Genomic DNA, 27,430 nt, shown 5'->3' with positions numbered 1-27,430 from the left:
GTGTATTCCTAGCCTATTTTTTATAGTTTGGATCAAATAGGGAAGGGTTAAAACCTATATCAGTTTATTTTTTTGCTGTTTTGTGCCTCAGTGGGGAGATTTCCCTTCTCTTCCTTTTGCCAGTGATGCAACTGGAAAAGAGAAGAACTTTCCAAAAAGTGAGGGTATTCCCCTCTAACTTTTGGGAGTTGTCCCCATTGGAAGATTTACCTTAAAGCGGTTGTAAACCAAAAAAAAAAAACCTGCAAGACAAAGGCATAATGAGCTAGTATGCATCGCATACTAGCTCATTATGTATTACTTACCTTAGAACGAAGCCCCGACACGGACCCCCGTACATCGCTACGGGCGCTGCCATGATCCCTCAGCGTCTCTTCTGGGTTTGGCGGCTCCGGCGCTGTAATTGGCCGGAGCCACGATGACGTCACTCCCACTCAGCAAGGGTAGCTGAAGGTCCGCCGGACCTTCAGAGCGCATGCGCCGCTCTCGTGAGCGGCTGCATGCACTGCAAATATCTCCTAAACCGTACCAGTTTAGGAGATATTAATTGTACCTACAGGTAAGCCTTCTTATAGGCTTACCTGTAGGTAAAAGTAAAAAAAAGCGGGATACTACTGCTTTAAGCTGGTCACAAATTTTAAATAGCCCAAAACTTTCTATCCTAATAATGACAATGGTCACCAGGACAAGTAGACAATCATCCGAATCTCCCCAGCCAGGACATAAGCAGCAAAAAATCTGAGTGAATGTTGTGTGAATCTTTTGAATGCAATTTTAAATAGACCCCTAAGTGTTGTATTTATTTTGATATAACATATAAAATAACCTAGAATTTGTTAATAAAGAATTATTCTATTTTCAATTTTTAACCAGATTGCAAGCTTCTGATTATCAGTCTTTTCTTTCAGACTTTGATGAGGTGGTAGAATTCTTAGAGGAGATCATTGAGATACTTGTGGCAGATGAAGATGTTCGCTCCTTCAGTGAGGTTTTCCTACCTGTGCTTGATGTTATTCAAGAACGTGTCAGGGACTTGGATTTATGTCAAATGCTTCTATACACCTATCTCGACATACTTCTATACTGTACCAAGCAAAAAGACATTGCAAAGGTAAGCAAAACTAAGGCACATATCTTTATCTGTTTAGCCAATTTCCTTTTGAAGGACTTTCTAAGGTTCCTTTTTTTTCCAATGGTGGTCCATTCTACCAGGAGTGCCTCCTGGGCAATTTAGCATCAAGCTTCAGCTGTTCAAATTTGTAAGACTCCTATCGGATCCTCTGCCCACACGTTTACTACATTTTACCAGGTAGATGTACTCACCTCTGCAGATTCCACTTATGGCTGGAAGCTCCAGTAGGTGGCTCTGTAGTGAGTGCGGTTTACCCTGTTCTGTTTTTGGGGTTTTGAGCTTTTGGCCGTTGTGCTATGTTGCTCCCCCTCATGTTTAGGGCTTTGGGACATCCAAAGTAGTCCTGAATATGAAGAAACCCTATGTCTTACGATGTACAATTAAGAAATATGGATTTTTGGTTTATATTTAAAATCCCTTTTCTTGGAGTACTCTTTGTATAGTTTTTCATTGCTTGCAACAACACGGAGACTGTGTTGGGAGGCGTTAAGCCTGGCCAGGGAATCCTGTTTTTTTTTTTTTTTTTTTGTGCCAGTATCCTTTTACCTTTAGGTGGCAGCATTAGTCAGCATTTTACTGCCAGTGTCATTTTACCAGTAAGTGGCATCATTAGTCAGCACTTTATGGCCCTTTTACCTTTAGGTGGCAGCATTAGTCTGCATTTTATGGCCAGTGCCATTTTACCAGTAAGTGGCATCATTAGTCAGCATTTATTGGCCAGTGTCCTTTTGCCTTTAGGTCGAAGCATTAGTCAGTATTTTATGGCCAGTGTCTTTTCACCTGTAGGTGGCAGCATTTGTCAGCATTTTATGGCCAGTGTCCTTTCACTTGTAGGTGGCAGCATTAGTCAGCATTTTATGGCCAGTGTCCTTTCACTTGTAGGTGGCAGCATTAGTCAGCATTTTATGGCCAGTGTCTTTTCACCTGTAGGTGGCAGCATTTTATGGCCAGTGTAATTTTACCTGTCGGTGTCAGCATTAATCACCATTTTATGGTCATTGTCCTTTCACCTGTAGGTGGCAGCATTAGTCAGCATTTTATGGCCAGTGTCACTTCACCTGTAGATGGCAGCATTAGTTAGCATTTTATGGCCAGTGTCACTTCACCTGTAGATGGCAGCATGTGTCAGCATTTTATGGCCAGTGTTTACAGGTAAATCAAAAATCCAACATTTTCCTGAAAATATGAGAGCATTTATTACTTCCTTTGTTTTGCAAAAGGCGGACTTAGCCTTTGGAGTCTGTTAACTGCTATATGCACGAAATGTATCAATAGTGTTACCCAAAAGATATGAGATTTAATTTACCTCAGACAATATTCGGGTTAAATGAGAGTTCTTTGACCATGAGTAAAAGCTTCAAAACAGCAATAGGAATTTATTGTTAAGTAGCCTTGAAGCCTAAATTAATTCACAACAATTTTATCTGTAGTACATACAAAAAGGAAAAAATTCAAAGTTTAACTGAACACATATAGCACATGGGATTCAAATTATTATGATATGCACCACAAGACAGACAACAAATACTACAAACATGTATACATTTAAGTGCTAGGAGGTGTCCTGATATTTACCAGTGGTTTAAGATGATATGGGGTCCCCTTCTCAGGTCCATGGCTCCTACCCTTCTCTGCTCACCTTGGAAATAATATACACCTCTATCCCATAGACTTGTATAGGGCTATTCTGATTGGTTCAGCTATCCTGCCCTGTTCCTCCCTCTGGGCGTATCTCGTTCAGGATTGGACAACTTCCTCCTCGCCTAGCTTAGCATAATTCAGCCCCTTGCTAACCCCTCCTCTCTGTTGGAGGGAGAATTTAATTATACATGTTGATTTGCTCTGAAATTGAAATTTTAGATATGCAAGGTCATATCCGGGGCAAATTGTCCAACCCTCAACAGATGGTCCATCTTCATCGCATATCTAAAGACTAAAGCTGGATACACACTATCCAACTTTTGTGGTTAGATTTCCTTCAGATTTACCTTTTCTATGTAGTGCAAGAGCCTGCCGGATTGCATACAAATTGAAAGTGTTTAGGTTTGACCTCCTATTATATGTTTTTGGTAAGTCTAAAGGAAAAAGTCTTCAGAAAATCTTATAGTGTGTATGGCCCATTAGTCTTTGAATAGATGACAAGGGGAGTGACACGGCCTACAGTATTATCACTATTGCCTTGGCCCCAGGATGTCTGGCTAACAGGAACTTAATTATATGTGGTACTATTTTGCATATCAGTATGTGTAAATAGCAGACCCCTCTCTGGTAGCTCAGGCATGCATTTAAAAAGGACTTGTTAACAATTGATTACTACTGCTGGTCACACTGGACACATCTACAATCATATATCAAATATGTGTTTGAAATCAAAGCTTTGTACATTTATATTTACATCCATCTATTTACAATTACTAATGGAGATTTATACATAACTCCTCATCAGGCAACACACTAATGGAGATTACACATAAACTCCTCATAAGGCAACAAATAGTAAAGCTGCTTTTCTAGCTTTACAACATCTCTTGCTACTGATGTGTGATAAATATGGAGGATGCAACTATGGATGGATCATAATATAGGATAGGAGTTGAAATAACTTTAAATCTGAACGCTAGACAGATGGGAAAAAAACAAAAACCCAAGTTGATTACACCTTTTCCTCCAATTATTTGGCAGATTTCACCTCCTGAAGGAATTTAGGCTTCCTGCTTTGCTAATACAGGAACAGTCCTGCCCCTAAGGTATGGACGCTACCAATAACCACATTCTGTAGGAGGTGGAGGCAAACCCAAGACTGCGTGTCTCCTCTCCCCCCCCCCCCCAGTCTTCTTTGCCCCCCCCCACCCCCGGTACCCTGGCCAGAACATACCGAAAATTCTCTAAATTTGAAAGACAAACCCTTTCCACAGATCTGGATCTTTCAGTTGTTACCTTCAATATCTTATCCTTGTTATTCTGATCTATGTTTGTAACATTGTAAGGGTATTATTATATTTTGGTTTTTTTTGTACTATTTTTCTGGTGCCATTCCGCATTATCCACAGGTTCCCTGTCAGATATCGTGACTGTTCTTTTTGATCTGTTCTGAATTTTATATTCCTGCGAAAAATAATAACAAAGAAAAAAACACAAATCAATGCAGCTCTGTAATCCAAATTATATAATTAAATGGATTTTTTTTAATGCAAGCAGTACAAGTAACTGAATACGGCTGGGTGTCAGCCTCTAGCAGTTCCTGTACAGCCAGGCTTTAATCAGATACAAACTGTCAGCGCTCAAGTGGAATAAAGGAAATAATCTTGCTGTAGGGAAAGTTTGAAATATGTCTTTCCAGATAAATGTTCTCTGTTGTTGCTGTAATTGTAATACTGTATGACTGGGAGCTTTTATAAAATACTAAAGGACAAACAAAATGTACAAACATCCTATTACTAAAGGATAGAGAAGAGAAGGATTAGAAACCCTGCCAGTCTTTTATTGCTGTCTGACCCCCATTAGGGAGATTCATCCTCTTTTTTTTTTTTTTTTTTTTTTTTTTTTTTCCCTGTTTGCCATTATGATGAAAAGTAAAAGAAAATCAAACCTCTTGGGTTGTCCCCAGTAATGGGAGGAACTCTTCCAATGGGAATACTAGTTCTTCTAACCTTGGTGAAAACCAGGAATACCCTCAATTTGGAGGGATTTGCTCCTCCTTCCTGTTTTGGCTATGGGACAGGAAGTGAATTGGAATCTTCCCAATGAAACACAGATAGTAAAAAATAAAATAAAATAAATAAAAAAAAAAGCAAAAAAAAAAAAAAAACTAGCAGGGGTTTTAATCATCCCTCGCTCTATCCAAAACGAAAAAAATAAGGTTTTGTCTGCTTAGGGTAAGGTAAAGTTCTGCTTTATTTAAAAATAGTGAAGACCTGGTACTCAGGATTCTTTACAAACTGGCTTTGTCATATAAAATAACAGGAACAGTCCTGCATAACCTCCTTGATAAAGGCATCACGCCGAAACGCGTAGGAAATAACAGGATACTCTCCCTATAGATCCGACGCTATACAAGAAGCGTGGACAGATAGAGAGATATTCCACTGTCACCATATCACCCATTCTTCACTTTTATTCACTACCACTCATGGGTCTATAACCCATACACCTAATGTATATACCCTTCTTTTTCTATATATAGTTATCATGTTTGTATGTTATCAAAGTTTTCAATAAATTATATAAAACCTACAAACAATGTATTAGCCCATAAAGTCCCATACCTTTTGACCTGAGGCACCAATCTCTTTTCAAGAGTCCTGCTCAACCATCAATGCATAGAAGAAATTCCTGTAGCAGATCCTTTTAGACAGCATGCAGCCACTGTCCCTAGCATCACCACTGACGCATTTAAATGGCAGACAAGGTCCTGCGCTGTGTAACACTGTCAGGTTTGCCAGACTGTAGTGTGAGAGAAAAAGAGCAGTAAATGTAGCCAATCAGCTTAAATTCAGACAAAAATCATGCTGATTGGAGGTAAAAGCAGATTGACAGAGAAATTAACTAATTACTGTGCTGCTTCCCCTTTAACTGTCCAGTCACAGATTGGGGACTGGACAGGACCAGGGCAACCTAGGATCAGAGAAAGTGGGTTAAATGATGCTGGCCATCATGTACTAGAATAAAGAAGTGTTGCGGGGAAAATCTATGGATTGAAGGTGAATATTGCAACCAAAATCTTGTTTTGCTATTTTATCTTGTTATTTTTGGCTAGAGTTCTGATTTAAATCACCTTACAGTTTCATTGATTTTGCAATTTTGTTTGTTGGAAACACTGCAATATAGGTAAGAACTTTCAATATAGTAATAACATAACTTCTGTGATGGCAGATGGCTGCAGTGACACTGGAGACGTTAACGCATGCTGTGGTTTCCTTGCATACAGAAACTTTTTTTTTTTCTTTATGTAGGTTTTTGTGAAACACATTCAACCTCAAGATCCATCAAATGGGCATCAATACCAGAAGACCTTGCTGGGTGAAATTCTTAGCATTTCCTGCTTATTACGTACCCCTGGTGTGGTAGAAAATCATGGATATTTTCTAAACCCATCACGTTCCAGCGCACAGGAGATAAAAGTGCAAGAATCAAATATCCACCAGGTAAAACAATCGTTTCTGAGCCCAATGTACCAAAGTTTGCCAGGCTGGTTTTCTTCTTGTCAAACAAAAACAGAGGGAACACAGGTACCTTCTCCCCTTTGTAACCACCGACTGATGTCTAAAGAACCCTAGGTCAAGAAATGGTTATACCGAAGTCTGGGGAGTAAGTGTGGAGAAAAGCGAGTTTTATCTTTCTGACTAAATGTTACAATAAAAGGGGTGCGGGGTAGAATATACAAGAACTGATGATCCTGAATTTCAAGGGGAAATTAGAATTAGTAATTTTTAACAAGGTTTAGTGGGTTTTCTTTCTATTTTAGATGAAGGTATAAGAGGTGCATAGGACACCTTTTTAAAGCTCAACAGATTGTTGTGCCTAAACTTATATCTATGCTCACTGGATGTTTGTGGGAAAAGGCGTACATGATGGCAGCACTAAAATGCAATGCAATACTAGGCCTAAAGACTAGTTCTTACACTATAAATCAGAGTTCCTCAACCGGGGCTCTGCAGACCCCTAGAGTATGCCAAGAGGTCCCCAGGAGTTCCACCAGGATCTACCCATCAATCACAGCATCTGACAGGTAGATCACATCCCCACTGCTGACACATGTAGAGCGATGCAGGGAAGCGTCTGTGATAGTGCTGGTTGTGGTGTAAATTAAATATAAGTGCAGTGCTATTGATTATAAAACGTACAAAAGTCTCAAATGCAGACTAAATGAATAAAAAACAAATAATAAAAAACCATGTGAAGTGATCAGAATACAGGAATGTGAAGAAATATAATAAAATCCGGAGTCATCAAAGCTGCTTCCCTGCTTTGCTCTGCATATGAAGGAAACTGTTACCGTAATGTGCCCTGCTGTGTGCCCCATAATGTGCCCTGCTCTCATATAATGTGCCCTGCTGTGTGCCCCATAATGTGCCCTGTTGTGTGCTCTATAATATGCCCTGCCCCCATGTAATGTATCCTGATCCCATGTAATGTGCCCTGCTGTGTGCCCTATAATGTGCTCTGCTCTCATGTAATGTGCCCCGTAATGTGCCCTTTTGTTTGCTGTATAATATGCCCTGTCCCCATGTAATGTATCCTGATCCCATGTAATGTTCCCTGCTGTGTGCCCTATAATGTGCCCTGCTCTCATATAATATGCCCTGCTGTGTGCCCCGTAATGTGCCCTGTTGTGTGCTGTATAATATGCCCTGCCCCCATGTAATGTATCCTGATCCCATGTAATGTGCCCTGCTGTGTGCCCTATAATGTGCCCTGCTCTCATGTAATGTCCCCTGTTGTGTGCTCTATAATATGCCCTGCCCCTATGTAATGTATCCTGATCCCATGTAATGTGCCCTGCTGCCCCCCCCCCCCCCCCCTCGTACACTACTTAACTCAAGTGCAATTTTTCACATGCAGCATACTATATCACAGCTTGATGAATCAGGTTCATTGTATTCTTCCAAAATGAGTTCATTGATTGAATTTGTAAATGCATAATTTCATCATATCGTTCATTCATTTTCTGATTCTTAGTAACACGTGAATGTTTTGTATAGAGGATTCTAGGGCTACTTTTATACAGCAGAATAAGTTCAAATATGTGCAAACATGGAATTTGTCTCATAGACAGAATACTGATCATTTTTGGTTAGCTGGACTTTTTAACTCTTTACTAATAATATTTGTATTTTCTCTCTCGATCAGTTCATGGCTCAGTTTCATGAGAAGATTTATCAGCTTTTGAAGAACCTCCTTCAGTTATCTGCAGATACCAAGCACCAGATCTTGTTATGGCTAGGGAACTGTCTACATGCCAATGCAGGCCGTGCTAAAATTTGGGCCAGCCAGGTCCCTGAAATTTTCCTTCAGACCTATGCTTCCGATAGTTTCTTTTTAAACTTGGGTGCCGCCTTACTTCGCTTGTGCCAACCTTTTTGTAAGCCAAAATCTGCTCGCTTGCTGACATTCAACCCCACGTACTGTGCTCTGCGGGAGATCAATGAAGAGGAGCGAAGGACCTGGAATGTTCACATGAAGGGTGAGCACACACAACAGCTCTATCTAGTGTCATATGTCTTATATAAGAATGGTGATCTACTTCTTAACCTGGCCATTCATGTAAAGGTTCCTCCATAGAAATCCATGGATTCCCTCACTTAACCGCTTTGATGGATGAATCTCCCGCTGCCAGCTATTACATTCTGACAGCTGGGACGTCCAGCTTTCCAAATAATGACTGCAGCTGATTGGCTACACTCACTGTTCAGACAACTTTTTTCCAGTCAGTTTCTTTGATTTCTCAGTCGGAGTTTGTCCAGACCGGTGGTATCATGATGAAAATGGGTTGTGTTTATTTTGCAGAAGTCCAAGTGTTTTAGTGAATTAAATAATTAGTGCAGTACATGATAAAACTATTGCACTAATAATTAATAAATCAGACTCATACTAAAAATTCCTTTAAATTCATTTCAGTAGTTGGGTGGGACATCAAAGTAGGAAGAACTGTTTGTGTAAAGCATTTTGTGTTACAAGTTTGAAGTGTAGCTAAAGGCAATTTTTTTTTTCTTTTCATTTTGGATAGAGAAATGGAGGGTTATAACCCCCGTCAGTTTTTTGCCATATATGTCCCACTAGGGAAATGTCCCCTCACTTCCTGTCCCATAGCCCAAACAGGAAGTGAGAGGAAATCCTCCCGCCAAAGTGAGGGAATCCAGTTGTGTGTCACCAGGGTAACCAGAATTGGTGCCCCCAATCGAAGATTTCTCCTCTATTACTGTTCTGGTGTCAACCCAAAATATGGGATTTATCCTTTACTTTCACTTTAGATCAGGGGTCTCAAACTGGCTGCCCTCCAACTGTTGTGGAACTCCCATCATGCCTCTGCCTATGGGAGTCATGCTTGTAAGTGTCACCCTTGCTAAGTCTCATGGGAATTGTAGTTCTGCAACAGCTGGAGGGCCACCAATTTGAGACCCCTGCTTAGGAGATTATGGTAAACAGGACAAATAGTGAGAATCTCTCAAACCGATATCAATAAAAGCTGACAGGTGTTCTAATCCCTCTCCACTCTATTCAAAACTTGGAAAAAGAAAATTGCCTTTAGTTACATTTAAAGCGGAACTTTACCCATAGCAACTTGATAAAAAATAATGAATAATGTTCTTTAGCAAGGATGTTGTTAAGGTACAGCGCCACTAAATTCAAAATTCTAAATGTAAGAAGAGTAAACCAGAGTCCATAAAGTCCATATAGGAAAATTAATTCAGGTGTAGAAAGGTATATTCATATATTCCGACACCAATCGTGCAAAGAAAGCTCCTGACGGTCACCACGTGAAAAGCAATAAATGGTTGTCTCCTTACCAGAAACTTAGACCCCCTGTTAAGGTAGGTCCACCAGGCATGCGATGTGAATGGTCACCAGGAACAAAAAACGCACCAAATCTTCCTCCAATCCTCCACAGGATATCCAGGCAGGACCATGGACTCGGTCAACCTCATATACCCCAGGTGTAAGACATAGGTGTTCCTCCAAGAATACAAATGGGGGCGCACATAGTGAAGTATGTACAGGTTTTTATTAATAAAAAATGGTAAAAACACTCACATGATACTGCTTGATACAGGCATGTATGAAGTAAAGATGATGGCCGCGGCTGTTAGGCGTGTCTGCATGGGGGCTGGCCACTTTAATAATTATGCTATCAAAATGAGTGTGTGCTATAAATTGCCTCCAGCATTGCTCCTGTTTCTTCTTGCTGAAGGCTGCGATTTTGCTGAAACCCAGAGCCCCTGAACAGCAGTAAATCACAAAGCGGAACTAAACCCATCGATTTTAAGTTTCTAAAAAGTTACCTTCTTGGAATGCTGGCATTGCTAACTGTCACATTTGCCTGTGTCCTCTGTCAAACCATCAAATGGCTTTGGTTATAATTGATCACATGTGCAGCACCATGGCAGTTACAGATCAAACGGAAGCAGCTTCCTTGGCTGTAAAGGATAGGAGTGTTTAATTCCACTTTAGGGCTGCCAGCAGATTGGTCTCTAAAAATTTGGCAGTGCCTAAAAATGGAGAGCAACTGAGTATGTGCAGAGCAGGATGACGTGTATTACTGGATTTTAACTATCTCCTTCCCAAGCCTATTCTGACACTTTGCTCCTACATGCAAGAATCTACTTTTTTCTTCTAGAAAATTACTTAGAACCCCCAAACATTATATAATATTTTGTTAGCAGAGACCCTATAGAATAAAATGGTGCGTGTTGCAATTTTTTATGTCACACGGCATTTGCGCAGCAGTTTTTCAAATGCAAAGTTTTAAAAAAAAAAAAAACACTTTCATGAATTTAAAAAAAAACTTAAAGTTAGCCCAATTGTTTTGTATAATGTGAAAATTGATGTTACACCAAGTAAATAGATACCTAACATGTCCCGCTTTAAAATTGCGTCTGCCGTGGAATGGCGGCAAACTTGCGTCTGCCCGTTGAATGGCGGAAATTCTCCATAGGCGACGCTTTAAGCGCCTTTACAGGTTACCAGTTTAGAGTTGCAGAGGAGGTCCGGTGCTAGGATTATTGCTCTCGCTCTCATGTTCGTGACATTACCTTACATGTGTGGTGCGATCAACGTTTACATATGCATGCGGGAGTAACGTGTGCGTTCGCATTTGTGTGTAAGCATGTTTAGATGGGGGAGTTTTAAAATTTTTTTTATTATTATTCTTATTTATTTTATTTAAAAAAAAATATATATATATATTTTAAACTTTTTTTTTTATTTTGTTTGTAATAACTTTATTGCTATCATGAAGGGATTAACAACATCCCTTGTGACAGCATGGGCTGTGACAGGTCATCTTTATGGAGAGATTTGGAGTTTATTAGTCCCCAAATCTCTCCTCTGGCCCCCCCATGCAGCTGGTCAGACCGAGATCAGTCCGATCAGCTGCTTCTCGGGCCGCAGGTGGCCAGGTAAACAAAGGGGCGGAACCGGAAGTGTTGAATACTCAGCACTTCCGGTTTTCAGGGTTACAGAGCGAAGGGAACAACCTCAGTTCCTCTCTCTCTGTACTAGGCAGCTTTTGCCACCAGCCGCATCGCTCCCAGCCTCCGCGATGGGAACAGAGAGCCCGGGAGAGGCAGCAGGTGGAGGGGGGTGGGACCCCCTTCTGCCACCCACAGAAGTGATCTGAGTGGCTGATTAGCCACTCGGGTAATTTCTGCCAAAAGGAGAATTGCTGGCTTCAAAAAAGTATACTGGGATGATACCTGTAGGTGATCATCCCGGTATTACCACTGAACCCCATGGACATATGGGTACGTCTATTTGGGGGAAGTGGTTAAATAGTATAGACACTTAATGTTTTACATAGCTATGCCTGCAAAAGCAACCTGAAGTGATCTAGCAGGACTTAATTTTCTAAATAAAGTTCCACTTAAAGTAGAAATATAGGCAAAACTTTTTTTTAATTGCGAATAAAGCAAGGGAAGTTTAAAATCCCTCTTAGAATTTTTTTTTTGCCATCTGTGTCCCATTGCGACAATTTTACTCTCACTTCCTGTCCCATAGCCAAACAGGAAGTGAAAGGAAATCCTTGCAAATTAAGGGAATTCCCTGGGGACCGCCCAGGTCACCAGAACTAGTGTCCCCATTGGAAGATTTCCCCTCCATTACTTTTCTGGGGACAACCCCTAATTTGGGATTTTTCTTATACTTTCACTTTCAATGATAATGGTAAATAGGACAAATTGAAAGAGTAAATATCCCTAATGGGGGCACAGACAACAATAAAAAAATGACAAACGTTCTAATCCCTAGTATACTTTAATGTCATACACATAAAAAATAAACCCTGTTTCAACATCTCAAGTTAAAAATAGAATTATTTCTTTCTGTTTTCCCAATCCTTACCCTTCTGCTTCTTACCTAATGTACCCTCATTCCCTATATACCCAACTTTGCCATTCAATATTTTCTCTTCATATAGGACTCAACAAAGAGACGTGTTTAATTCCAATGGCTGATGACCAGCAACCAGACTTTCCTCCAACCTTCAACTTAGTGACAGAAAACTTGGTGCTCACGCAGTACACACTTCATTTAGGCTTTCACAGGTACGTGAAAAACAGCTTTTTATTTGGGCTTAGGGTGAGTGAAATGATGGAACAGTATTGTTGAAGGTGCAATTGGTTTGGGGCAGGGGAGGACTGGGCAATTGCCCCCTGGGCTGCTCTGATGCCCCATAAAAAGGCTGCACTGCTTCTGCCACAGACATGCCTAAAGGATTCCTGGTGAAGCAAAGTAAAAAGTCTCCACCGCTGACCTACTGAGTTCGGGATAAAGACAAGGACAGAGCGCAGGCCACCCCCCCTAACATGGATGGTGTAAACTGTGTCTTAGCTAAAGCTGGTTCCATGTCCCACTGGAGACTCTTCTCCCCCGGCCAGCACCGACCGGGCTGTCCCAGCTCCACCCTAGTGGACAGGTCAGGAACCTGGATTCAGCCAGTGAGTAGAGAGTACCTGGAGTGGAGCTTCAGCCTGGAATGGGGGTTAGGAGGAAGCCAGGAAGAGGCACCATGGGCCTCTGGTTTGTACTTGCCCCCTGGGCCGAAAAGTTGCCAGTCAGCCCCTGGTTTGGGGGAAGAAGTTGGGTTAGGCATGCCCATAGGTCGTAATTTGTCACTGCCTAATAGTGTATACATTTCAAAATGATGGGACACTTCTAAAATATTAAACAGCAAACACCAGGAAATCAACAAAATGTGTTTATAAGGCCCTGTTCACACCTGAGCATTTTGCAGCTCGTAAAACTCTCATCTCTGAAGTTTCAAAACATCCAACAAGCAAAATCCTATTCATTTCAATGGCCCCTGTTCACATATGAGTGTTTTTTCACCTGAGCCAAAACGCCTGAAGATCAAAAAAGTACATGAGCTTCTTTTTTCGCAGATTACAAGCATTTTTGTTAGATGTCAATGTTTGCCTCCAAACACCTGCAAAAAACACCTGAGAAAAGCCCAAAGAAACGCCTGAAAAAAGCCCCAAAAAACGCCTGAAAACGATATGCTCAGGTGTGAATGGAGCCTAACACTTCTTCCATTTTTTTTATTTGCAATGTAAAATAAAACGTTTCTTGCTTAGCCTTTTGGTAGCAAGAAGAATGGCAAGCAACAGTGTTGTTTATACTAGTTGGACAAACTGTTCAAAAAGATGGACAGCCAAAAGCCCTGTACATCCGATCAGAAATTGTACGAAAGATACCGCTTTGGAAGCGATTGTGCGATAATCTGATCGTTAGTGCACAGCTTTCAAGAGCCGATCATGACAGTTCATCCGATATTATCTGATCGGATAGGCACAAAACATTTTTTTGTGCGATACCAGAATGTACAATTTTTGTTAAATCAGTACAGTAGTCGTTAGAAAATGCAATACAGCTATACTATAACACATTACATCACTTCCGAATTTTTATTTTGTCGTACGAGAATGTTTGGAACTTTAGTAAACCCTTCAGTTTTCATATGAGATTAGCATGCAAAAAAAAAAAAAATTGACGATCATTTGTCTGATAATCTCATTGCGTGTACCAGGCTTTAGGCTGGCCATACATTATACAATTTTCCTGTTCAATTTCCTTTAGATTTAGATCTCCACAATGGCAAAAAAACTGACATGGGTTACAACCCGCCTCTATTAAATCCAAAATGAAAAAAAATAAATAAATTTGCCTATAGTTCTATTTTAAGGCTATGTTGTATGAATCATTTGTAGCAGCTACAAAATTGCTGCCCCCCCCCCCCCCAAAAAAAAAAAAAACTGCTATGTAGTACAAGGGCCTGCCGGATTGCATACAAATTGAAAGTGCTTAGGTTTGACCTCCTATTATCTGGTTTTGGTAAATCTAAAGGAAAATTTTATATAATGTATGGCCAGGCTAAGGGTTGTGCTACACCTGCCACTATGGGGTTGATTTACTATAACTGGAGTGCAAAATCTGGTGCAGCTTCCAGGTTTCTTGTCAAAGGTTAATTGAACAAACTTGTTTGTTGAAAGTTAAAAAAAAAAAAGTAATTGAAGAAGCTGAAGTTAGAAGCTGATTGGCTACCATGTACAGTTGCTCCAGATTTTGCACTCTCCAATTTTAGTAAATCAACCCCTATGTGTAGAAGAACTGTAGCTGCTATAGATCTTTCTTTCTATGGACGTTTGTAGCTGGGTACAGAGTTGCAGCTACAAGCTGTGATGTGCCATGATCATTGTGGCTCCATTGGATTTGGAGTAGATTTTGAAGCTGCTAATTCTGTAGTTAGCTGCAGATTCTGCAAACACTCACTTTTGCAACCAAGCTATAAACCGTGGAAATTTCCTGCAACGTAGTCGATATTGGACAGCAAATCGTTTTTTTCTTTTCTTTTTGTTTTGTTTTGTTTTTTTTAAGCAGGGAGGGGTGCAGCAATTATGTAGCTGCTACAAATGATTCATGCAACATAGCCTTAAAGTAGAATTATAGGCAAAACTTTCATTAAGTTTAACTTTCATTGAGTAAAGGAGGGTTATAACCCCTGTCAGATTTTTTTTTTTTTTTTTTGCCATCTGTGTTCCATTGTGGAGATTTCCCTTCACTTCCTGTTCCATAGCCAAACGGGAAGTGAGAAGAAATACTAGCAAATTAAGGGGAATTCCTTGGGGACCCCATAGATATTACCTTTCTGGGGACAACCCCAAATTTGGGATTTTCTTTTACTTTCAATGATAATGGTAAACAGGACAAATAGAGAGGGTGAATCTCCTGAGCAGCACAGACGGCAATAAAAACCGTCAGGTAATCTAATCCCTCTCCACTCTACCCAAAATTAAAAAAAAAAAAGTTTTGCGTTTAGTTTTACTTTAAATTGTGGCTTTAGCAGTGTTTGTCTTTCAGTAATTTTGTGTTTATCCACAATTTATGGAATTGTTGGTTTGGGTTAAAGTAAAAGTGAATTAAAAGCATAGGAAAACTGTGGTCTTTATTATTAAAGTACTGGGCTGTTACATTTTTCTTTTAATGGTTTTTCCTAAAGTTGGATTTTACCCATAACAGCTTGATAAAAAAAAAAAATGTTTTTTAGCATGAACATACAGTGGGTACGGAAAGTATTCAGACCCCCTTAAATTTTTCACTCTTTGTTATATTGCAGCCATTTGATAAAATCATTTAAGTTCATTCTTCTTCCTCATGAATGTACACACAGCTCCCCATATTGACAGAAAAACACAGAATTGTTGATATTGTTGCAGATTTATTAAAAAAGAAAAACTGAAATATCACATGGTCCTAAGTATTCAGACCCTTTGCTGTGACACTCATATATTTAACTCAGGTGCTTTCCATTTCTTCTGATCATCCTTGAGATGGATCTACACCTTCATTTGAGTCCAGCTGTGTTTGATTATACTGATTGGACTTGATTAGGAAAGCCACATACCTGTCTATATAAGACCTTCCAGATCACAATGCATGTCAGAGCAAATGAGAATCATGAGGTCAAAGGAACTGCCTGAAGAGCTCAGAGACAGAATTGTGGCAAGGCACAGATCTGGCCAAGGTTACAAAAAGATTTCTGCTGCACTTAAGGTTCCTAAGAGCACAGTGGCCTCCATAATCCTCAAATGGAAGACGTTTGTGATGACCAGAACCCTTCCTAGAGCTGGCCGTCCGGTCAAACTGAGCTATCGGGGGAGAAGAGCCTTGGTGAGAGAGGTAAAGAAGAACCCAAAGATCACTGTGGCTGAGCTCCAGAGATGCAGTCAGGAGATGGGAGAAAGTTGTAGAAAGTCAACCATCACTGCAGCCCTCCACCAGTCGGGGCTTTATGGCAGAGTGGCCCGACGGAAGCCTCTACTCAGTGTAAGACACATGAAAGCCCGCATGGAGTTTGCTAAAAAACACCTGAAGGACTCCAAGATGGTGAGAAATAAGATTCTCTGGTCTGATGAGACCAAAATAGAACTTTTTGGCCTTAATTCTAAGCGGCATGTGTGGAGAAAACCAGGCACTGCTCATCACCTGTCCAATACAGTCCCAACAGTGAAGCATGGTGGTGGCAGCATCATGCTGTGGGGGTGTTTTTCAGCTGCAGGGACAGGACGACTGGTTGCAATCGAGGGAAAGATGAATGCGGCCAAGTACAGGGATATCCTGGACAAAAACCATCTCCAGAGTGCTCTGGACCTCAGACTGGGCCGAAGGTTTACCTTCCAACAAGACAATGACCCTAAGCACACAGCTAAAATAACGAAGGAGTGGCTTCACAACAACTCCGTGACTGTTCTTGAATGGCCCAGCCAGAGCCCTGACTTAAACCCAATTGAGCATCTCTGGAGAGACCTAAAAATGGCTGTCCACCAACGTTTGCCATCCAACCTGACAGAACTGGAGAGGATCTGCAAGGAGGAATGGCAGAGGATCCCCAAATCCAGGTGTGAAAGACTTGTTGCATCTTTCCCAAAAAGACTCCTGGCTGTATTAGATCAAAAGGGGGCTTCTACTAAATACTGAGCAAAGGGTCTGAATACTTAGGACCATGTGATATTTCAGTTTTTCTTTTTTAATAAATCTGCAACAATGTCAACAATTCTGTGTTTTTCCATCAATATGGGGAGCTGTGTGTACATTCATGAGGAAGAAGAATGAACTTAAATGATTTTAGCAAATGGCTGCAAAATAACAAAGAGTGAAAAATTTAAGGGGGTCTGAATACTTTCCGTACCCACTGTACATTAAAGCGGAGTTCCACCCTGGATTTTTTTTTTTTTTTTTTTTTTTAATACCCCCGGGACAGTCAGGGCTAGTGCATTCCACAATGGCTAGCCTCTGATCTGTCCCGGGTTGCACTTACCTGTTAGGACAAATACTTACCTTGCAAACGTCTTGTCCAGCGCTGCCATCTCAGATGTGGGCAGCTTGAAGCCAGCGCGTCCTCTTCGGCGTCTTCTTCCGCCTTCTTTGGTCCCACGATGCTCTGCGCCGGCCCCGACGTCACTTCCGGGTCGCGCGCGTCATCCCTCCACAGCTTCTGGGCATGCCCAGAAGCTGTTTAGAAGGGGATGACGCGCGCGACCCGGAACTGACGTCAGGGCCGGTGCAGGCGCAATGATTCCTGGGAGCTATGACGTCCAGCTCCCAGGAATCATTGCAGAGCCAGGAAGTGACGACGGGCCGCGGCCGAGGAAGGAGGAAGAAGGAAGTAAGGTAAGTATATTTTCTTCGCTACGAGGTAAGTAAAAAAAAAATAAATATGCGATTATTCATTTCTTTTTCAGGTGACCCGGAGCGAGAAGATGGAGGTAAGTATAAAAATAGGGTGGAACTCCACTTTAATAAATATGATACAAAATTAGTGTGTGCTGTAAATGGCCTCCTGTTTTTTCTTGACGGTGGTTGCCATTTTGCTAAAGCCCAGAGCTCCTGAGCAGCAGTAAATATTTAGGCTGTCAGCTGATTTGCCTGTAGTGGCTCTGATTTTCGGCACAGTGCTAAAAAATAGAGAGCAACTGAGCATGTGCAGAGCAGGGTGAGACAGTGTATTACTGGATTTTAAACAGTATAGCCACTTATGTTTAATGTTTTACATAGCTATACCTGAAAAATAGGCCAGCCTGAAATGATCTACCAGGACTTAATTTTCTGATTAAAGTTCCACTTTAATATGAAATTGTATTCAAAGTTTTGCACGCGATAGCATAGTCTTTAGTATTCGTGTACTGGGCTGCTGCTTTGTTCTGTGTGAATCTTCTAATACAGCTGAAAAAGTTTTTATTTTCTTATTTTTAAGGCTGTGTAGGACTGATTGTTAATAAAATGCTTTATTTCAATGCTGATTTCAGGTTGCATGAGCAAATGGTAAAAGTGAACCAAAGCCTGCACAGACTGCAAGGAGCATGGAGGGATGCCCAGCAGAATGGCAGCTCCAGTGCCGAGAACCTAAGAGAACAGTTTGAGCGCCTTATGACAATTTATTTGTGCTTGAAAGCAGCTCTAAGTGAACCCCAAGCCCTACAGAACTGCCTCAATCTACAAGTGTCTACTGCAGTCTTGCTGGTGCAAATCGCATTGGGTAATCGAGGCACAGAACTGATTCCACTCACCTTTCCTCTGCTGGATGTACAGCACAGTGCCCTGGCCTATGTACCAGGTAACATTCTCTAATATGTGAGTAGCTGGAATTTAAGCTGCTGCAACTTCCACTAACCTTTCTTTCAGTTAACATGTCTTAAACCAAAGAGTGCCTTAGGTCAGCGGTCGACTAACCAGTGGTCCGTGGACCACTGATGGTCCACGAGAAAGATTTGGTGGTCCCCAGGGGTTCTGTAACAAATCAACATTGATGTATACCACCCAATGTTGTTTCCAGTGTTGCTCTCAATGTGGGCTGACAATGAATGCTGCGAACTCAGAGGGAGGTGCTAGGAGTAGTGCAGAGAGCAGGAGATGAAAGAGGGGACTTCCAATGAAAGTGCTGGTCACAGACTGAGAGAGGGAGCACGGAACTCGAGCACATGGCTGGATAGAAAGGTGAGATCCAATGATGAGTCTGTGGAAGGCATCAGTGTGATGTAGAGTTCAAGGTGGGGCAGAGAGCCAAGGCATTGTGTGTATAAGGCAGCATTGTGATCCAGGGGGAGGGGGGCAGAGAGCTGCAACATTGTGTGTATAAGGCAGAAGTGTGATACAGAAGGGGGCAGAGAGCCTGAGCATTGTGTAGATAAGGCAGCAGTGTAATACAGGGGGAGAAGGGCAGAGAGACAGAGCATTGTGTCAATAAGACAGCAGTGTAATACAGGGGGGAGAAGGGCAAAGACACGGAGCATTGTGTGTATAAGGCATGTAAAATGAATGCTAGTGGACCATGGTATTCCAAATTGTAAGTTTGTGGTCCGTGAAGCCTGCAGGATTGAAAACCACTGCCTTAGGTAATACCAATGCTGAAGTGCAGGCATCTTCTGGTGCTTGAAAGTGCCTGCTTTAGTCTTCAAATGATCCCTGTGCCCCACCTATACACAGGATCTTCGCCTCTTTCAAAGTTGATATTAAAGTGGTTCCAAAGGCAGAAGTTTTTTTTTTTTTTTTATGATTATCTTAAAGTTGTTGTAAACCTCAAACATATTATATGAACAAAGCATACCCCACTTTAGTGTGTACTTGTCTCAATTAAGAGCACTTAAGCCCCGTACACACGCATCGATTGTCGGCCGTAAATGTTCGGCCAACGTCCGATCGGCCGATTATCGGCTTGTTTGATGATTCTGACAACCGACTGCGACTTTTCGGCTGAACAAAATCTGGTGTGCATGCTATAAAATTTTTGTTGGCCGTCAGCAGAACGGCCGATTGTTCCTCAGTCAGTACAGATTTCAGCTGACAAAAATCAGATGATCAAGACTGGGCATGCTCAGAGAAGAAAAAACACACGAAAAGTAGACCAGAACATGACATCACTTCTGCAGTTGGTTGTTGTTGGCCGACAAAATTCGTGTGCAGTCTTGAGCACTTTTCAACCAACAAAACAAAACCGGACAAAAGACGGCCGATCGGTCGGCCGACAATCGGTGCGTGTGTACGGGGCTTGAAGCTTTATTTTTGTCGGTCAAAATCTGTACTGACTGAGGAATAATCGGCTGTTCTGCTGACGGCCAACAAAAATTTTATAGCCTGCACACCAGATTTTGTTCGGGCCGAAAAGTCGCAGTCGGTTGTCGGAATCATCATACTAACAAGCCGATAATCGGACGTTGGCCGAACATTTACGGCTGACAATCGGTGCGTGTGTACGGGGGCTTCGTGTCATTTCTGTCTGCTGCTTCGTTTCTCTGCTATCATCATGAGTCAATTCTGACAAGTTTTCCTGGCTCCAAGAGAATTATGGTGACAGGGGAGGGAGCTCCAGCAGATTGTCATCCTCATCTCTGTTCCTGTGTGAAGTGGGTGTGTCTCTTCCCTTCAATCAACTATTAGTGCTCTCTTCATTGAGCTCTGCAGAGTGTAACTTCAGCTCCCCTTTTTTCTGAACTCTCAGACAAGCTTTAAAAACTCTGTATTTTGAACAGAAGTGGAGAAGAGAAGACTGCAGATAGGCAGGTGCAGCTTATTTAGGAGGAATTGTTTCATCTCTGTATTTTATCTAAGGCCAGTCACTTCACAGCCAATTTAACCACTTAAGCCCCGGAAGATTTTACCCCCATTCCGACCAGGGGGTATTTTGCGATTCGGCACTGCGTGACTTTAACGGACAATTGCGCGGTCGTGCGACGCTGTACCTAAACGAATTTGGCGTCCTTTTTTTCCCACAAACAGAGCTTTCTTTTGGTGGTATTTGATCACCTGTGCGATTTTTTGATCACGCGCTATAAACAAAAAAAGAGCGTCAATTTTGCAAAAATAGCAATATTTTTCACATTTTTTTATATGAAATTCCCCAAAAAAAAATTTAAAAATCAAAATTTTTTTACTTTTTCGGCCAATTTGTTTTATGCTACCTATGTTTGGTAAAAAAAATCGCAAAAAGCGTATTTTGATTGGTTTGCACAAAAGTTATCGCGTTTACTAACAAAGGGAAAGATTTCTGTCAGTTTTGTTGTTTTTTTTTTTAACGTGTAATGGCGGCGATCTGCGATTTTTTTTTTTTGCGGTACTGCGACATTGGGGCGGACAGATCGGACCCTTGACTGACATTTTTGACACTTTTGGGGTTACCAGTGACATTTCTACAGTAATCAGTGCTATATATATGCACTGTTACTGTAAAAATACACTGGTAGTGAAGGGGTTAACTTTATTTGGGAGGGAGGGGCTGTGTGTATCCCTAGGGGCGTGCTTTCTACTGTGATTGGCTGGGGCTTGAGCTGTATGGACACTGATCAACGGATCTACATACTAGATCCGAGTGATCAGTATCCTAACAGCAAGGAGAATGACAGGTGGCTTGTTTACACAAGCTGCCTGACATTCTCCCTCTCCCCCGCCGATCGCCGAGTGACCGGCGGACATCGGGTCCGCCGGTCACACGCGCGGGGGGGTCCGTGACCACGCGGGAGCGCGCCTCCGGGGGCGCGCGCTCACTCCCTAGACCCTCACAAGCTAGTGACGTAGCCCTACGTCACTTTGCCTGTGAGGGGCTGACTGCCGACGTAGATCGGCGTTAGGCAGTCGGCAAGTGGTTAATGCATTCTCTGCATAAGGCGAAAAAAACCTTCTGTATGCAGCTCTCCCCCTAGCCTGACCTTATACTTACCTGAGCCTAATCTTGATCCAGTGCTGTGGAGAGCGGCGTCTCCTTCTGCTTTTTCACTCCTCACTGAGCAAAGAGGCAGCAGCAGGAGTCATTGGTTATGAGTGCCGGTGGAGGACCAGAGAAGAGGAGATCGGGCTGCTCTGTGCACAACCAATACACAAAGCAGGTGAGTATTAAATGTTGTTATTTTTTAAAAAAAAAATAGGTTTACTGTCACTTTGAGACTTGTCCCAGCACAAAGTCTCAACCTCAGTCATTTACAATACAAATGCCAGAGTTTAGTGGACAGGCACGAAGTCAGGAACTGACCCTTTAACTGCCCTTGATTTCAAAGTATTTACTGTCCTACTGAGTTTAGTAAATAACTTTGTAAATCAGTTTTTTCCTTCCATGCACCAGGTCAGGCAAAAAAAAGATTTTAAAGAGTTGGGCCAAATTTGAATCATTATAAATACCTATTGATATAGTAATATATTATTATATTTATTTGTGTAATTATTGATGATTATCGCCTGTTTTGAATGTGTTTTTTTGCATTTACCCTCTTTCTTTTACCCTGTAAGGGCTCTTTCACACGGCTGCTCCGCTTGTCCGCAAATCATCCTATTTTTTTGCGGATGATATACGGACATAATGTAAGTCAATAGCATTGCGGATGTCAGCGGAATACCATCCCCTGACATCCGATTTTCTTCCTTTCAGTTCTGTTCCGTTTTTTGGAACGGAACAGAATCCTATTTTTCCTCCGTGTAAAAAACGGAAAGGAAGGAAAATCGGATGTCAGCGGTGTCATCCGCTGACATCCGCAATGCCCATAGACTTACATTATGTCCGCATATCATCCGCAAACGGATGGGATGATATGTGGACACACGGAGCGGATGACACAAGTGTCATCCGCTCCGTGAAAAAAAAAAAAAAAAGTCCCGCAGCGGATAAGAACAGCGAAGCGGCCGTCTGAAAGAGCCCTTAGAGGAAAATATAGTGCATTTCAGTGAGCACGAATTTTGAATTATTGTAATCTTTACTTTAATTTACCTTTTTGTTAATATACCAGTTTCACATTTGTACATGCTTGCTTTTATTATTTTGTTGTATTAAATGTGTAGGACTCTAGAGTCACCTCTACAGGCAACTTTGTGCTATAACTTCTGTATTACAATGCTTTCCTGCCACACAGCTAATGCATGTTTTCAGCGGGTTGGGTGACACATAGACTTATGTTTTAGGAAGCTGTAATAAAGCACAGCTATAGTGTAGCATTGCTAAGCAAAACCAGAGTTTGTCTACTTTATAAGAAAACATGGCTGTCCTCCATATACTGTACTTATATACTCACAAACTTTATGTAGAAACAAGGTTTCTATGATATTTATATAAAAATTACATTGATTATGTTTTACAAACTTATATAATCATTTAAAAAGCTATACATGCGTTTGTAAACCCCTCTATATACCCAGTGAAGTAACTATCCCCAGGTGATACACAGAGATAACCAAATCCTCCTACATAAATTCCTCCTGCAGTCTCTTCTCTATTTATCTATTCAAAGTGCAGAATTAATAAAGCTTATCTGAGCAGTTAGCAAAAAGAGGTCGGAGAGTTGAAGTTACGCTCTGCAGAGCTCAGTGCAGGGAGCTCTGAGAGTTAATTGGAAGGAAGGGACACACCCCCTTAACACAGCACACAGGAACAGAGCTGAGGCTGTCAATCAGCTGGAGCTCTCTCTCCTGTCACCATTTTTCTCTTGGTATCAGGTAAACTTGTCGGAAGTGATTCATGCTAAAAACAGAGGAACAAAGCAGCCAACAGAAATTACACTTGGTGTTCAGGACTGAGACAAGTACATGCTATAGAGGGATATGCTTTGTTTATATTTCATGTCTGTGGTGTACAACCACTTTAAAATAGATGCTGTGACTTTGCCCATTAAGGAAAAGTAAAAGAATCTGTGTTAAACTTTTGCAAGCTCTCACGAGCAGAGCTCTCTGGACCCTCTTTTATTGAATTGGATTGCTGCTGACCCAATGATGCCTAACCTTTCTAGCCATTCCCCATGACTGATTCCTCCATCACAATTGGCCTAGTGGCCAAACACTAGTCTTGACACATGACCAAAGGGGGTAAGTCATCGGCTCAGTCTAGGCTCCCCAAACCAGCAGAAACACAATTGTTTGATTAAACCTATTATATTAGGTCATCACAGGGTGGCACTGTGGACACAGCTGGTAGGATGTGCCTCGTCCTATGTATACTAGCATATATTTTTTGAATAAATCTGAGCCCCTCCTCCCTTATGGCAGCAGGATTGTGTGCACATCTCCTGGGAATTTATAGTGGTTAGCTACCCCCAGGTGAGCAGTAGTGCAAATTTTTTCAAAAGCGCTCAGCTCCTGGGTAATTTGATTGGCTAGCTATCCCTAAATGAGTAGGCAAAGTCCAAACAGGGTAGACCGCTCCAGGTGAGGCTAGGATCAGGTGCCGGTCGGATCCGCAATCCAGGATAGCTTCAGACAAGAAAGAATGACCGCACTTCTGATGGATTTTCAAGGAAAGGAGTATCTTTATTCCACATCAATCAAATGGCAGGTACAGGTACACACTGTGATTGCAGGACAATAGGTGGACGCGTTTCACGACTGGATATGTCCCTTATTCATCACCATGGTGATGAATAAGCGACATATCCAGTCGTGAAACGCGTCCACCTATTGTCCTGCAATCACAGTGTGTACCTGTACCTGCCATTTGATTGATGTGGAATAAAGATACTCCTTTCCTTGAAAATCCATCAGAAGTGCGGTCATTCTTTCTTGTCTGAAGCTATCCCTAAATGAGCAACAGGCAGCATGGTATACCCTGTTTAACTGGGCTTAATCAGGGAACAAAAACGCCCGTTTTCTTTGTCAAATATCTAGCCATATGCAAATCATGCTGAAAAGGTGGATTTAATCTTTCAAGAAGTTTCCCCTGTTTTTGAATACCGAATCAGTCATGCACTTTTGCTACTTCTGGGATACTATCTGAATACTATCCATTTGTAGATGTGCACCCACATCCACCACGCTCCTGGAACCGGGGGTGGTCCTCTGCCTAGCAGTTCCTTTCTATTCACCTATTGTGTTCTCTTATATTGCTTTAAAAACTCTTTATCCTTTTAGCTGTAAAGCTCCTGAAGAAGCGCATCTGGCGCAAAACATGTTGGGCAAGATTTCAAGCTGGACTTCATCTTCCCTCTCATAGGGGTCATCCCCATGTTATGTATGATTAGGGTATTACTTGTTTGAGGCCCACGTGCCCTCATTTGGGGGGCCCATGTTACGTGAGGGTTGAATGTTGTTCTGGTATTTATTGACTATGACTATCATAATTCCATTTATACAAACACTTTTTAACCTCTTGTCTAAATGTTAATGGTTTAATTGTGTGATGCCATTAAAGGTGCCATTCTCTCTTTTCCAAAAATATATACAATTCTTTTGATGGCAGCAGCGACCGAGGAAGGAACTGGAGAGTATTGTTCTCTACAACATATTTTTATGTGTCATCCAACGCCAACAGAAATCAGCCAATCAGCATAAAAAGATTTTTTGGGATTTAGTTTGACAAATATTCTGCGTTTTGTTTTTGAACAGAGTTCTTCGCTGATAATCTTGGTGATTTTTTCATCTTCCTGAGACGATTTGCAGATGAAGTTTTGGAAACAGCAGCTGAATCTTTAGAACAGATATTGGACTTTATCACTGTCTTCTTAGGCAACATTGAAAGGTAAGAATGATAGGAAATAATGGGAAGTGTTACTGCACTCAGAATGTAGAGTAAAACAAATTCTGTATCTGTCATCATTTAGCGTTTCAGGAGCCTTCCATTCATACACTATATGTTTTATATTATTTGGATGTACAGTTTTGTCCGTTATTTGTAACTAATACTGCCCCATGTGGGTTATGATTCTATTACTTAAGGCAGAATATGATTGAACTGATGAAATACAAATATGGGAGTTTTTTTACCTGCCAAATGATTTGTATTTTTTATGCATCCAGCCCCGACATTTACATAGCTCTCTATGTTCAAAACACTGTGCCACAGATTCCACCTTATACTCTTACAATAGCCCTGCAGCTCTGCCAAATATTTGGTGCTAAACGCACTTAGATATTAAGATCACTAAAATGTCTGAGCGTTCGGTATCAATACGTGCCATAAAAATTCAAACTCCATAAAACCCTCAAAAAACTTTCAACTAAAGAAACGTATGTGAAATTTTTAGCTAGACACTATAGTTTACACGTTCAAAACTTTAAATGTCAATAAGGGCTCTTTCATACGGGCGGTCCGAACAGATCCGAACAGATCTGACAGGCAGTTTTTTAGGCGGATCTGATCGGATGCCCCATTCAGCCCTATGGTGCAGGGGATGTCAGCGGTGACATGTCCACTGACACCTGCTACCATCTGCATCCGATCCTGTCCGTGAAATCCGGACGGATGGAAACCCTATTTTCCATCCGTCCTGGGGATCGGATCGGATGGAATCGGATGAGAGCGGACAGGCGATCCGCTCTCATCCGATTCCCCATAGAGAGCAGCTGGGGCTGTGACACCTCCCTCTCCGCACTGCAAGCAGAGACGGAGCTGTCATCCGCCGGCTCAGCGGGGATCGCGAATCGATCCCTGCTGAGCAGCACGGATCCGCCTACGGAGGCAGACCGTGTGAAAGAGCCCTAAGTGTTTTTAAATCAATAATCGGCTTGAGGTGCCCAGAGTGATGTATCTAAATGCAGATAAAGTGCTTTCCAGTGACTTCAATCCATCCCCCTTTACTTCTAAAACGCATCAGACTTGTAGACCCAAATAATAATTGGGTCTATATTAGGGATCGACCGATTATCGGCAAAGCCGATATATCAAGGGCCTATATGCACTTTCCCCGGTATATCGGAATCAAGGTGGCCGATATTTTGGAAAGTGTTTGTACCAGAGTGATGCCTGCAGCTAGAGGCATCACCCCAGTACCGGCGTCCATAGCCAATGGTCGGCTGTCTTGTAATGACAACCGATGAGGCTGAGAAGCCGCTCAGCTGTCATTACAAGGAGCGGGAGGGGACATCCTTCCGCTGCCATCCGCGGCTTGCCCGGGTCTTCCGTCCCATCGGTAGACCCGGGCAACCAGCCTGCACGGCCGCCGAAGACCCAGTCAAAGCCATGTCATGACATCACTTGCGGGTACTGGTGCCAGATTCAAAAAAATGACAGCATTCAAGATTGAATGCTTTTAAGTGCAGAGGAGGGGTTTGGGGTCTTTTAGACCACCAGGTCCCTCCACAAGAGTACCTGTCAAGTAAAAAAAAAAAAGAAAATGTTTTAAATGTACGAAAATATCGGCCGATACGCGATGACCAAAATATCGGTATCAGCAATGAAAAAACGATATCGGTCGATCCCTAGTCTATATGCGCTTGTGTATTAAAGTGGTTGTAAAGTCATATGTATTACTGTGATTCTCTGTGTGTTTTTTCCTAAAATTGCTAAATACGTTCTTTGCAGAGCCCTGCTGTCCTGTCATGTGACCTCCCTCTGCTTTCCTTCCTGAGTAAGTGAGTACAGTGGGAGGGGCTGACATTCCCCTCTGATAAATGCAAGCTAGCAGAGGGAGGTCACATGACAGCACAGCAGAGCTCTGCAATGAAGGTATTTAGCATTATAATTTTAGGAAAATACACAAACTGTACTGTACAGGGACTCTTAAACAGTGAGGATCAAAGTATTTATTCCAATACATGTTTCTTTATTTTACAAGCACTGGAGCAGCTGCAGGGAATAGAACTACACAGGCATGAGAGGAGAGGAGCGGGGAGGAGACAGCTCTCACA

At 41.9% G+C, this 27,430-nt stretch overlaps 1 protein-coding gene across 1 annotated transcript in view; it reads left to right on the top strand.

Moving 5' to 3' along the window:
- UBE4A (ubiquitination factor E4A) overlaps window positions 1–27,430 on the top strand; it is a 72,732-nt gene that overhangs the window by 22,574 nt on the left and 22,728 nt on the right. Inside the window, exons 7-12 of the mRNA XM_082273406.1 lie at window positions 909–1,111; window positions 6,085–6,276; window positions 7,982–8,315; window positions 12,264–12,390; window positions 18,148–18,455; window positions 25,190–25,322. Coding sequence (XP_082129532.1) covers window positions 909–1,111; window positions 6,085–6,276; window positions 7,982–8,315; window positions 12,264–12,390; window positions 18,148–18,455; window positions 25,190–25,322 — 1,297 coding nt within the window. The remainder of the gene's footprint in view (window positions 1–908; window positions 1,112–6,084; window positions 6,277–7,981; window positions 8,316–12,263; window positions 12,391–18,147; window positions 18,456–25,189; window positions 25,323–27,430) is intronic.

Source organism: Pelophylax lessonae, assembly GCF_965119305.1.
Source record: "Pelophylax lessonae genome assembly, chromosome: 12".
Lineage (NCBI taxonomy): Eukaryota > Metazoa > Chordata > Amphibia > Anura > Ranidae > Pelophylax > Pelophylax lessonae.
The sequence above is the reverse complement of the archived record's forward strand: the minus strand, read 5'-3'. Positions and strand labels throughout refer to the sequence as shown.